The sequence below is a fragment of the Sparus aurata genome, chromosome 21 (assembly GCF_900880675.1).
Source record: "Sparus aurata chromosome 21, fSpaAur1.1, whole genome shotgun sequence".
Lineage (NCBI taxonomy): Eukaryota > Metazoa > Chordata > Actinopteri > Spariformes > Sparidae > Sparus > Sparus aurata.
The window spans coordinates 10013265-10026849 of record NC_044207.1 but is presented as its reverse complement, the minus strand read 5'-3'; the positions used below and the strand labels follow the sequence as shown (position 1 = coordinate 10026849).

Sequence of the window (13585 nt, the reverse complement as noted above, 5' to 3'; positions counted from 1 at the left end):
CAGTTTATAATGTCTGTTTCTCTGGTCTTATTCCGCCTGAGGCTCTAATTTAACTGAATTTCTAGTTGTACGAGTGTCCGTCTTCATTTTGTGACCTTGCGGTGCAGATGGTCTCGGCCAGTGTTTGCTTATCTGCTAAAGTGCTGCTACTCTTTAAATTCTAAAGAGGCACTTATCTGAGCGGGCAGAAAGTAACTGAAGTGATTTATTTGAGAGTAATTGCTCTTGCCCCAAAGAGCATGTGCACTGAAATATAATATCCATAACTAAGCCCATTCAGACCTCTGTTAATGCCATCAACAGCTAAATCTCTGTTTGTCTTACTTTATGTAAACAGCTTATAAGCAATATATTAAACATACTCCAACTATATTGTGTGTTTAAACACACTGTACTCGTATTTAAGTGGTCAAACTTTACAGATTGGGCCTTTGAACCTTACCTAAATGCTAATTATACTGAAGTGACTTCAAAATGATATCGGATTGTTCCCTTCTTGAAAACAGCTTCCACCATATCCCAGCTTCCGACATCCCAGTGACAATGCTATCACTTTCAGAAAGACCGTTTCAAATACGCAAATATGTATATTTTAAAGGGGCACGCTGCAGTTTTGGAGAAATGATTCAAGCTCAGAATTTTAAAAATGTCACAAAATTAGTTATAACTAAATAAATGAGCTGTTCTCAGAGGACGATAAAGTCTCAAAACATTGATTGGGGTTAGAGAGGTGTCGGGTCCGCCACATATAAAAACAGTACAACAGTATGTATTGTCCTTCAAGGTCAGTTTGTTCATTCAGTTTGTTCAGTCTTGAAAACAAAGAGAGTTTGTTTATTGAGTTTGTGGAGGCATAAAAGATGAGTCACTAAAGATCTTTCTCTTCTGAGTAAAATCTCTATATAGTGCACCTTTAAATATACTTGTTGGTTAAAAATGATTTTATACAAAGGCCTGTGGCTTATTTAAATCAAGACGGTTGAAATACAAAAACTGCCAAAACACTGAAGAACTTACAATGGTGGTGGAGGGGAGGTAATCTAGAAAATGGGAAAGGAAGACAGACAGACAGAACAGCAACCAAAAAGCCAAACTGCCAAAAGAAACCTGTGACTTGTTGACCTGTGACTAAGAATAGCACAGACTTGAATGGTGAGTTAAATAACGAAGACGCTGGATGACTTTCAAAAGCCAACGTAATGCACTTAACTGAGGAGAATGTGATGGGTGTTGTGATAAATTAAGGAAGAGCATGAGGTCTGACGTACTTTGAGCATTCATGTGGCTTCTTCTCATTATGTAACAATCTGTCCGTATGTCAACAGAGGTTAAAGATAGCGAAGCACAAGGGAGGGAACCAAAGTGCTGAGACCCTTAAGCTAAGGGAGAAACGTGGTGTCTTGACATAACAGACGGATCCCACTCCGGCTTTGACCCTCATCGGAAGAAGGAGGCTGTCTGAATCCAGGGGTGAGGCTGCGAGGTTGGAAAATCTGGTGGAAATCTATGGAAGAATTTTCAGGGGACTGAGAGCATTGTGCTTATAGAGAGATATTGTGGAATTATATATAATTCACAGAGGAGGTAGTGTAACTCAAGATCAATGATGAATGGGCTCTCGAATACATCTCTGGCCCTTCAGGACACAAAGACGATGTAAGTACATTATGTCTCATTCGCAATGCAATGTTTTACACAACTGGGACGGTCAGACTTTCTTAATACATCTACTGTTGACTTCTCTTGCAGACATAATGCGTGGAAGTCCCGAATACACAAGTTCATCCAGAGTCCATTACCATGGAGAAAAATCAGCAGGTGTTCTTTTTATTTAATCATGCTGTGTATTAATATTGTGCCTTCTAATGTTTTATTCAAGATGTTAACAAATCTTCCTTTTCCTTCGTCCGCAGACAGGAAACAAATGAAGCAAGCCTGCTGGTAGAATCTCTGGAGGCACTACTTTCACAGAAACGTAATTTCCCTCTTACTGCAAGCAATACAACGCTAATATCATGGTTGTTGCCCTGTTGTCTTTATGATGAGGTCATGTTCCCTCGTGTGTAAAGGTGGGCAATCAGCATTTCGGGACTTTCTGAAATCGGAGTTCTGCGAGGAAAATCTGGACTTCTGGCTCGCCTGTGAAGACTTCAAATCCTATGACAGTCAGGAGGAGCTGACACGGAAAGCAGCAAGTATTTATGAGGAGTTCATCGAAGCTGACTCTCCTAAACAGGTAAAAAGAACCTCCAAAACCAAAATACAAGATTAGCATGAGGAAGTCATAGTTTGCACACCTGTATTCTATGTGTCAAGTAAGTGACAATGAGTGCATTTGTTTTTTTTGTTCTATTTTTTGAGAAAAAAGGTCCAATTAGTTACTGCCCTGAATCATTAAAGGGGCACTACATTGTTGTGGAGGAGAAATTCAAACTCTTTTTTTTATGCTTACAATATTAATCAGGTATTAATACAAACTCAGATATTAATTTTTTCTATAAATATAAACAGGCTGTTCTCAGAGGAAAATAAGGTCCCCAGAAAACTGTCTGAAGCTAAAGAGGTGGCAGGGTCCGCCACATACACAAAGTAAAACGGTCTGAAATTGTGTCAAAAAGAGTTTATTTGGTTTCAGGCATAAAGAATCAGTAAAGATCATTGTCCTCCGATCACAGTGTATTCCCCCAAAACTACATAGTGCACCTTTAACACAGCAGCCAGCGTTTTAAATAGTAACATTCTGATTGTGGCAATGATGCATGTGGCAGCACATACTGTGTATACAATGAATGTCTGAACTGGAACAGCGGTGATCAGTTATTTTAGCTGCGTTTGCTTAACATGTCTCTGCAGGTGAACATAGACTTCTACACGAGAGACATCATCAGCCAGAGTCTCCAGCAACCGAGTCCATCGTGTTTTGTTGTGGCACAGAGGAAAATCTACAGCCTGATGGAGAATGGCTCCTTCCCACGCTTCATTCAGTCAGAGCAATACAAAGTCCTTTTTGATGCAACTTCTAAGCCGAGAGGCCCTGGGAAGCACAGAACGGCCTTGAAGATAAAGAGCACTGGAGATCTAATGCAGCATGATTCAAAACCAATCATTCTGCAGAGAGAGCTCTATCTTTGCACAAGGACTGACTTTGCACATGCAGATGCTGCAAAGTGTTGCACGGGAACAGACTGAGACACTGGTGTTGACAGACAGGGTGGAGGCACTTCCCCTTCCTTCAAAATGTCAACAACATAAGACTCGGTGACAAGACTCAAAGTTGTTTTATGGACATAACACACAGCAGGGGGTGGCATCTGATGCACAGTGAACACTGTGAAAGTAAAACGTGAACTTTCGGCTGAGACAGCCAGCCTTTCAAATGAACATGCAAATGACTATAGGATTGTTGAGCTTGAACAATATTTATAAGAATGTGAAAGATTGTGATGTGTATTTATCATAATATCTTATCTTAATATCTAATATCTTAATTCATACACAAAGTTTAAACTGTTGAAATGACTCATTAACTGAACAGCAAAACTATTTATGTCATCGTGTGTGTCATAAAAATGCAGCCTGTGTACAGCTGATATGCTACTGGCACCTAGTGGTGACTCACAAAACCTACATTTGGAGCTACTGGATCGTTCACAGTAATGATAAACGCTGTGTGCAATAATGAGAAAAACACATTTTGTGACAAGAATGATGATATTTATTATAACCTGTATTGTTTCATTTGTGAAGGCTTGGTGATTATTTTTGAAAACCATGATTGCTCTCTGCTTGTCATCACACTCACCAGAAAAACACAAACAATGACCAGCAGGAATGTCGAGTACGGAGTCTGCTGTAGATCATTTAGCCTCACCGATTCCCTCAAATAAACAAGTCACTTTGTCATATTAAAGAGGGGTTCCTCCTGGGTTCCAGTCTGTTTAGAATCCCATGGCTGAAAAAAGCTCCAGCTTCCTAAAGGGGCACCATGTTGTTTTGGAGAAGAAATTTAAACTGAATCAACAAGCTGTTCTTGGAGGAAAATAAGGTCCCAGAACACTATTTGATGCTAGAAAGATGGCAGGGTCCGTCAAATATAAACAAAGTTAAACAGTATGAAGATTTCATTATTTAATTTGTTTTAGGCATAAAAAATAAAAAAAAATCAGTCGCTTCCATGTCCTGTAGTAAGAGGTAATAAAAGTCAGTCTAAAAGGTGATTCTGTTTGTATAGTATATTTTTTTTCTAATGTTGATTGCTTAAAGGTGCACTATGTAAGAATTACCTCCTGTCAAACTCATACTTAAAACTAACAGAGAAAAGCACCCAGCATAACAGCTACCTGCTGCTAACTTGTTATTGTGGTGGTCCACCACTTCTACTGAACTACTGAAGTCCTCTATCTCGGTGCCACAGAACTTTGTATGTATGTAGCACGTTTGAATGCAGGACTTTTAGCCTGCTTGTTCAGTTTGGTATTCTTACACCGTGATAGAATTACCTTTAATAGTGTAATGATGTGTCTTACTCTGCACAGAAATCAGCCTTATGAGCGAAATTAAGCTGTCAGATGTAAAAACAATGTTTTATGACCTTGTAACCCGGCTGTAAAGCGAAATGAAGATAACCTGTGGCCATCAGTGCAGCTGATGCAGCGGACTGTGAGCTATAGTTACCCACAGTAGACACACCTCCACTGTGGCTGACAGAAGTTGTAGTGTCTCTGTGGCAGGGCAGCCGCTCTACAGTCAAACGAGCGCATAAGTCTCTTTGAGTCTAGTGTCAGGGTCTACAGGAAAAACTTTGGCTGCCTTTAAGGCGAATTCATGGAAGGGGCTGGTGTTCAGATTCAGATTCAGACAACAAATGCTAGTAGCTACTCGAGTTGCACGCCGAGCGCCACCACATGCTGGTCCGTGGTCAATGTGATTGTGGTGCTGTTCCAACTCACTGCAATTAATTTAATCATCAGTGTGTGTATATGAAGTGTGTTTCTTTCTGCTCAGTGGGAAAACCAGCGACACTGAAAAAAACACCCTAATAATCCCGTCATTTAAAGGAAAAAAAAAACATGAAGGGGAAAATTTGAAAGACTAATTGAAACCCACTGCAAAATCCCCCAAAATAATACAAGTAAAAGGAAATTATTTTTAACGTCTAGTGTTTAATTTCTATGTAATCTGTAATCTGTTTTAATGTGGATGTCTCCTCTGTTCCTTCTGGTTTTGTTTTCAGTGACAACTGTTACTTTCAATGCTACAGTTCACTGTCACTGTTCTGGCTCCATGGGCACTCCATATCCCGGCACCCATTGCGGCTCCGCCCCTTGTTGACTCACTGACGGTCAGAGGGGAGGCCTCTTTCCATCTAGCTAGCTGACATCAAAAACTTGAGCACTGTGCACATATATTGTGGTAAGTTCATGTAGCCTTATATGTGGTGTCACTGTTGACCGAAATGATTAGCAAACACTGCATGTTTGCAGCTAAGCCGACTCAGTTTAGTCCAGGTTAGCGGAGCTAGGGAGTTAGCCAGCTGCCCATCCCAGGCGAGCTGCATCAAGCCGCCTGGTAAACTCAGCTGTCCGGTGTCCGGCGAGAAAAAAGCGCAGATTTGCGACTTTATAGTTGGTCGTTAGATGAGAGCAGAGGGCGAACACTTCAATAGAGCTGTAGCTGAGAAACGTCAGGAGTAGGTCGGTTATTTTTTTTGTTAAATGACTGACCAGGTTTTTATTAACCATCACTGTTGTTACACTCGGCTAAACCAGTTGGCTAACGTTAACTAACTAACTTCGCCTTGTCCAGACCGCCCTCCTTTGCTAGCTTACCTAAGTGACCGGTGGCAAACCTGAACTGGAAACGTTAGCTCACTAAAGCTTTGCTAGCTAGTTAGCAGTTAGGTTTTTCTACTGTCCCCTGTTTGTTGCTCAGTGGGGCTCGTATCTGTCTCAGGTGTACCATCATGTCCTGTAATCGGCTTTAAGTTATTTCTGTCGGCGCACCGATGCATTGAGTTAAATTGCAGTGTTGCCAACATTATCTTGTGTTCATGGAGGCTCCCCGTTTGGATATTAATCTTGACAGCACTTCAGTGGAGTTCAAACGGGTGGCTTTTTGTTAAGGCTTAGCCAAGTTGCATAATAAGCAATTTCCCATGCTGCCTGGGTCCTATCCCATACCAGCATCCTCTATATCCTGAATGGGAAATTCACTCTGGTGTAATCCCTTTAATCTCAGCTGTGGTTGGTACATTTATCCACTTATTGTATTGAGTTTGATCTGATGTGTGACAAAGTTGTTAAGGTACATTTCAAGTTTCAACCAATGTGAATATTAATGACATTAAAAGTCCCCTGTACCACTGTCTGTTCCAGGCCTTCTCTAGTGTTACAATGGAGCCATCGGGAAGTACCACCATATCTTCATCGAGCAACCACACCCTGAACTCAACAGGTGGCGGTTGTCCGTGGGACGTCAGCGAGAAGGCCAGACTGTGTCGCTTCCTCTGCTATGGCTCAGAGGGAGATGTCTACACTGCCAGAGAGGAGGGTCAAGTCAGCATGGAGAGCGCCGGAGCTCTGCTGTCGCTGCTGCAGGAGGGTCGAGGTGCGGAGGTGGTGGAGGAGATAAAAAGGTTCACTCAGGATGGGCGAGCTGTCGGACTCGGCCCGTCCTTTTTCGCCTTGGCTTTGTGCTCCCAGCACTCCGAGCTGAAGACCAGACAGGCGGCGTTCAAAGCCCTGAAGGAAGTATGTCGGGACCCTGCCCACCTGTTTGCTGTCATCCAGAACAAGAAGGAATTGAAAGAGGGGATGAAGTGTGGGATTTGGGGACGTGCCCTGAGGAAAGCGGTGTCTGACTGGTACAATGAGCAAGATGCCATGAGTCTGGCTGCGGCTGTGACCAAATGTAAACAGAGAGAGGGATGGTCGCACCAGGATCTGCTCAGGCTCTCTCACACAAAACCAGCCAATGAAGGTTAGTGTGCACAGACCAACATCATACACAACTGTTGAGAGGGGATGGTGCAAAATATCATCCCTGTGCGATCCTCTCATCCTTGCAGTAAATAACAAGGTATTAACCGAAGTCTGTGTTATTGTTTTTTCACTAATTATCTGTAGAGTTCTTCTTTGTAGAAATATGCCTTGTCATTACTACCAAATTACTGTCATGTTTTCGGAAACGTTTTACCTTGTTATATTATTTACAGTAGCTGCACAGTGTTTGTGGATTCTGGATCAGCAGGAATAAGGAAGTGAGGCTAAATTACAGTTAGCTGTATGTTGGAGCTTTAACAGAGATCTGACATGTTGATTGTGCAATGTAATGGCTCTAGAATATTTGACAATAGGTTGGTTCCCTATAAACCTCATTATGCAGTTCTGTCAGCCACGGGACATGAAATCTCCCGGGGAAAATGAAGGCTGACTGGCGATCTACTCAGGCTGGCAGCCGTCTCCATTATAGACTAAACAAGTAAATATACTCATGATTTGCCCTGTGTTGTTGATAAAAAGAAAAAAACAAATGCATGACTCTACTTGCTTCTCTATTATGGCATTGGCACTGTATTGTAAGATATATCTGTCTATATTAAACCTGACATGCTCCTCCCTCAAAATTAAAACTGCACCTTGCAGAGAGGCAGACTGCAACGACTTTGATTGGTCAGCTTGGTTGCTACGCATTTCGGGCTTTTCCTCTGGTGCTTTGATGTGGTGATTAACAGGACGTTACAACATGCCGTTTCCCCCAGTAAACACACCGACCTCGTATGACTGACCGACCGTTGCACTGCTTCTGGACTGTGTCTGGGTCAGAGAGAGCGGGCTGGATGTCCAAAGGGTGAGCCGCCCCTCCAGTAGCCCGGTGGCAAAAAAGCTGCCTTGTCAAAACCAAAATCCTGTGTCCAAGCTCATTTTTTTTACGGAAGGGCAGCCCTCCGTGCAGACATTCAACCTGTCCACTCTGCCTAGGCTACAGACACAGCTGCGAGCCAAATGGGTCAGTGTGTTTACCGAGTTACAACCAGTTACATCTTAGTGCACATATACTAATGCTTACAATTCCATAGGCTCTATTTAGAGCATACGTGCAACCATTGATCAGCCTTAGGATGTACATTTCAATCCTGAGTTGTGACTTGGATGAAAAGAAATACCCCTTAACTATGACTATAATGCTCATTTATTTGGGTTTTCAGCTATCACCTTGATCAGCAAATATGTAACAAAAGGATGGAAAGAAGTCCATGCTGTGTACGCAGACAAAGAGAATTCAGAAGAGGTCGTCAAAGTGCTGTCGTATCTCGAAGTTGTGGAGAAGGTCAAGCACAGTTGTGATGAAACAGAGGTCATCAATTTAATAGAGGAACACAAACTGGAGAGGGAACAGCTGCTGACAGACCACCTGAAGTCCAAACAGGTGAGTGTTTTGTGTGTTTTCAAGTCATCATTATTGTCACGGAGATTTAACAGCAGGACTATTTTTCAGACCTGTCCTTGTCGTCATAGCAACTGTAAACACTGGTACTGAGCAGATTTTCCCACAGATTAAGGTTTTTTTTATGTTGGACCTGGCTACACTTTTATTTCTAAGCAGACAACGAAAGAAAGAAAAACTAAATTATTATTAAAATGTGGGTAGCAGCACATTGTTGGATGGCCTGTGAAAGATATGCATCTATAGTATTTTGCCCCATTTGTCCTGTATCTAATGTTTGTTTATATTTGTGTGTTTTTTTTTCTGAGGTATGGAGAGCTTTGTTGAAGGAAATGCCTCTCCACTCACTGCTGAGGTGTTTGGGAAAGATGACATCAAACAAAATTCTTGAACAAGGGAGTGCGGACACACAAGCAGTGTGTGACAGAATCCAGAATGAGGCAACACTAAAAAAGGTACGAGATCTTTCTTATTAATATACCATTCTATGTTTTTATCTGTTTTTTAAGTTTGAAGTCAGCATTTTAAAGTATTTGATTTCTGTCTTGAAACCATTAGGCAAAGATCCACCCTTACAGCATACTCTTGTTTTCTGAAAACTACAAAAGAGGCCAAGGCTATCAAGGTAAAACAAAATGGGAACCAGACAGCAGCATCCTCAAAGCATTGGACTCTGCCTTTTATAAGAGTTTTATGGTAGGTTCTTTTTATTTTCACAGCTTTGAACAGACCATCAAAGAAGTATACAACCAGTAGCATTAGCTAACATTCAACCTTTCATTTTGTCCCCAGAACGTGGAGCCTGTAGGTAAACGCATCGTAGTGGCAGTAGACGTGAGCACATCGCTGAGCAGCATTGTCCCAGGGTCATCAGTCAGCACTGCTGTTGCTGCTGCAGCTATTACTATGGTAGGATAATTCTGGATGGCTACACAGACAGTGTGTGGGTGATTGTTGCTCCGGTTGGAACAGCTGCGTCTGTTAGCAGGGCTCAGGCCGCCCCATCTTTGGAGGACATCTGGATCAAAGAATCGGTCTGTTTGCACATACTGTGGATTCCTGCAAAATTCCTTCCGCATTGCGATTATCTTAGTCCAGAGGGCCTCCAAGGCCGCATGAGCTGAGGGACATGTCATCACAGTGATGATTCTGAGCATTATAATTCTTGTTTTTGTTTTATTTTTGGAGCATTGGTCATGTGCGAATGAGAGCGAGAGGAATTTTAACGAATAGCGATGTCATGTTTTTGCTTTCTACCTTTGTGACTGACACAGATTTTTGCAAGGACAGAGGTGGACACACATGTGCTGGCCTACTCTGAAGGAGCCTTGGTTCCGTGCTCTGTCACTGCTGACATGACTCTCACACAGGCAACAGTTGAACTCGTTAAGGTAACACATGTCACAGCATCAAAAAAATAAAGCAGAAGATTGCATATCTCTGACAGGAACAATAGGAAAACACTGTTGATGTAACCCATAACTTCAAAAAAAAAAAATGCAAACAAAAGAATCAACTAATACATTACTGCCATTCAAAGAGGACTAGTTTGAGGATATCCCCTTAAGCAAAGGTCTTGTAATGTCAAACTTGTATTAAGATTCAGTGCCACGTTGAGTATACCAAAATAGCCTACACCTGTATGTATACAACAGCAACTTTCCAAATCAAATGAATAAAGGACAATTCAGTAGTATTTAAAAAAATATTGTCAGTTTTCACATTGAACTGGAGGGATTACCCCAACCACAAGAGGTCCTTGAGCGTACAATCATAAATGCATGATTAGACTTTTTTTTTTTGTTCTGTCTGAACATATCTTGCTCTTGAACTCAGTTTCTGATCTTTTTTTTTACCACACTGTCTGTTTCCAGATCCCGGGTGGGAGCACAGACTGCACCCTTCCCATCACATGGGCCACGGAGAATGGGAAAGCAGTAGATATGTTCATCATTCTGACCAACAACCCATTGTGGGCGTTCACTGCCAGCCCAGTGGAGTCTCTAAGGAAGCACAGACAAGTACATTCATTCATTCTTGTCTGCTTGGGGAAGGGGTTTAATTGAATAATGCCCCACTGTGATAAAGACTGTCTCACACACAAACACTCTTAAACACTATTAAAACTGATACCTGTGCTCTCAATTTCAAAAATGTATGGCATTTGACCTTTCCAGTTACTTTCAGACATCACGCTTGGGGCTGCACAATACAATACACCTTAACCCCAACAAATGTCACATCATCATGATTTCGACTAATAATGTGATATTATTGTCGTTATGTTTGATGGACATGATAGGACACAGTCAGTTTTCTGTACTAACATGACAGTTACTGGATACATGCATGCTGCTAGGTCCTACCAATTGTAACTGGAAAAGACTCACAATACAGTCAGCAGTACACTTTAAAAATGTTTCTTCATCAAATCAAGGAACGTTTAACGATTTTACCCAATTTGGCTTTTTATGAGGAACAGACATATTAAGCGTGCATTTTAAATAGATCTGGGCATACCAGGGTTTGTGAAGGTGCTTGGAATCCTTAAACACTTTTTTTTTTTTGGATAAGTTCCTGAAATTACTTGAAATTGAAACTGAATTGCTTCATAATTAATAATTAATAGATGTAGGAACGCTGGTATACATACAAATGCTTTTCGCTCATACTTAACCCCAAATCTTTTTTTTTTCTCTAAACAGAAAACAGGAGCCAATTCCAAGATGGTAATGTGTGGGCTGACTTCCACTGGACACGCCATCGCAGACACTGAGGACAGGGGTTTACTGAGCATCTGTGGCTTTGACCTTGGAGCTTTGAGCGTCATTCATAACCTCGCCCAGGATCTGATCTGATCATGTATTAGGACTGTCTCTGAATTAAGTGGTTAGAGTACAAAGAGAAGGCACAAAGTGGACCAACGTGGCTCACTTAGCATGAAGAGCGCCCTAAGACAGCACTAATCCAAAAGATGTTGACATTTACAATTCCAATTTCTTTTTGTATTATGTCACTGACAATTCAATTGACAAAGTGTCCAGCGGGCTGGACAACACTCTAAAGTGTTTTATTTTTTTTCCTGAAATGTGAAGAGGAAGTGATAAGACCTGATATGTCTTTGCATATCATGCTGTCAAGAGGGCAAACAGTGCATAGTATGATGAGCTGTTTAGTGCCTCGATGGTACCTGGTGAGACACTAACCCATTCAACAATAAATTCCACTAATTTATAGCAAGATGATTGCAGATTATAAGAGGAACAGTTTAAAAGTCAGAATGTTAGAGGCTTAGTTTAACTGGAGGTTTATATTATGGGGATTTACTATAGTTTGTAGTTTGCTGCTATGATATGATTTTTAGCCGGTTTGATGTTATAGTAGAGGCATTTTTAAGTGGCACTATGTTGTTTTGGAGAAGACATTCAAACCAAGAATTCTAATTATTACAATATAAAAATAATTAATGAAAACTCGGAAATATGTATTTTTCCAGAACTGAATAAAGCTGTTCTCAGAGAAAAATAAGGTCCTCAGAACTCGGTTTGAAGCTAGAAAGGTGGCAGGGTCCGCCACATACATATAAACAAAACGAAACAGTTTGAAATTGTGTTTAAGGTCAGTTTATTTATTCAGTCATGAAAACGAACAGTTTATTTGTTTAGATTGTTAAGTCATAAACAAATCAGTCAATAAAGATCATTATCTTGTGATTAAAATGTATTTCCAAAACTACACAGTGCACCTTTTAAAATATGAAAGCCGGTCCCTCTGTTTTATGTAGCATTATCATAAATTATTACAGTGTATACTCTAAGAGAGAATAATTGAGACAAAGCACTAAAAGTTAAAAGACTACAATGTATTCTGATGACTTCTCTTTAATTTTTTTGATCAGTAAATGTTTTTTGTAATAGTAATGTTAATGTCTAGAATTTCATTCAAACTATTATCTTTAGCCCATCTACAATTTTAGTTTTTGTATTAACACTTGTTTTCCCCTAACCCAGTTTTATTTTAAAACTGCACTGTCTGTTCTGCTGTTGTTGAGTTTTGTCAACCAGAAACATACTCTTGGTGCTCTTAAATGTGATGATACATTTTTGGGGGAATATTTGGAATTGGCCGATAAAGCCAAGGTTTGGGACTGTAAGTCGGTTTACTGTAAGTTGGAGAATGGACTTGTCATATTATTAGTCCGAATTCTTTGCATTACAATTTTGGATTTTAGTATGTCCGGGAAGGAAATATCATGGCTAGTTAATAAGTGTTAACTAGCAAGACTGAATCTGCTGGCAAATGTTTCTGTATTTTTGATGTAAGACTGTTCGGTAGGCAAAAGCTGAAAAAAACGGATAATTGCCACCTTCCTGGAACAAAATGAATTGAATGTACTTTATAAAACCTGTAGCAGAAAAGATTTAAAGTACACTGATCAGTTTCACGGAATAAAGACAGGCTGCTTACAGAATTTTAGCATTAGGGACCAATTCATTTGGCGAAATGGAAATGCTGTTATAGTCAACAACAGGTGCTGCAATTACAAACAGCATTCAATAAAGTTGTTACTGATCAATCATTCTGATGTTATTCACTCCTTACAAAGAAATATTTGTATAAAGTGATTTTTGATACGATTGTAGTTGAAAGTCTGGAACGAAGGATAGCGAGTAAGAGGTATGGTAGTTCACAAGTGTTTTACCACCATGACTAACTTCTTTTCTGATCATATCGTCTGTCGTGTCCAGTTTGCTTAACATGCAAGTACTTGACTGTAGTTGCGATGAAGCTCCCTAATAAACACCTTGCTGCTCTTCAAATATAGTTGTGAGTTTGGCTTTCTAAACTATTATTACTGACTTTATTGAGAATATATAACAGGGACTGTGCCTCAAGTGTCCATGCAGTGGAAGTGTCTTTGAGCAATGTACTGGGACCATTCCAGTACTGTGTGTGTGTTTGTGTGTGTGTGTGTGTGTGTGCGCGTGCGCGCGGGCCTCGCGAGCCAATTGGTCAAGCAAACCAGTAAAAAATGTATATTAACGTTTAGCAACGGCGCATATTTAATTCCGCCTGCCACAAATTGAGAAAATGTGTCTTTTGCTCGTGCTGGGGTGGAAATGGTCCCCAAAAAAAGTTT

At 40.7% G+C, this 13585-nt stretch overlaps 2 protein-coding genes across 3 annotated transcripts; both read left to right on the top strand.

Moving 5' to 3' along the window:
- Positions 1–1297: 1297 nt before the first annotated feature.
- On the top strand, positions 1298–4217 carry LOC115572094 (regulator of G-protein signaling 21-like). Its single transcript, XM_030401909.1, has 5 exons — positions 1298–1656; positions 1750–1818; positions 1914–1975; positions 2070–2236; positions 2854–4217. Exons 1-5 carry the CDS (start codon positions 1604–1606, stop codon positions 3187–3189), a joined length of 687 nt encoding a protein of 228 aa, XP_030257769.1. The 5' UTR covers positions 1298–1603; the 3' UTR covers positions 3190–4217.
- A 1061-nt stretch (positions 4218–5278) lies between these two features.
- Positions 5279–13265, top strand: ro60 (Ro60, Y RNA binding protein). Of its 2 annotated transcripts, none has more exons than XM_030403956.1 (9): positions 5279–5412; positions 6375–6978; positions 8207–8427; positions 8754–8900; positions 9004–9141; positions 9238–9354; positions 9720–9836; positions 10320–10466; positions 11151–13265. In XM_030403956.1, the coding sequence occupies exons 2-9, from the start codon at positions 6393–6395 to the stop codon at positions 11301–11303; spliced, it is 1626 nt and encodes a 541-aa protein (XP_030259816.1). In that variant the 5' UTR covers positions 5279–5412; positions 6375–6392; the 3' UTR covers positions 11304–13265. The 2 variants fall into 2 exon arrangements, with proteins under 2 accessions (XP_030259816.1, XP_030259818.1); XM_030403958.1 differs by lacking the exon at positions 5279–5412 and adding an exon at positions 5478–5693.
- Positions 13266–13585: the final 320 nt, after the last annotated feature.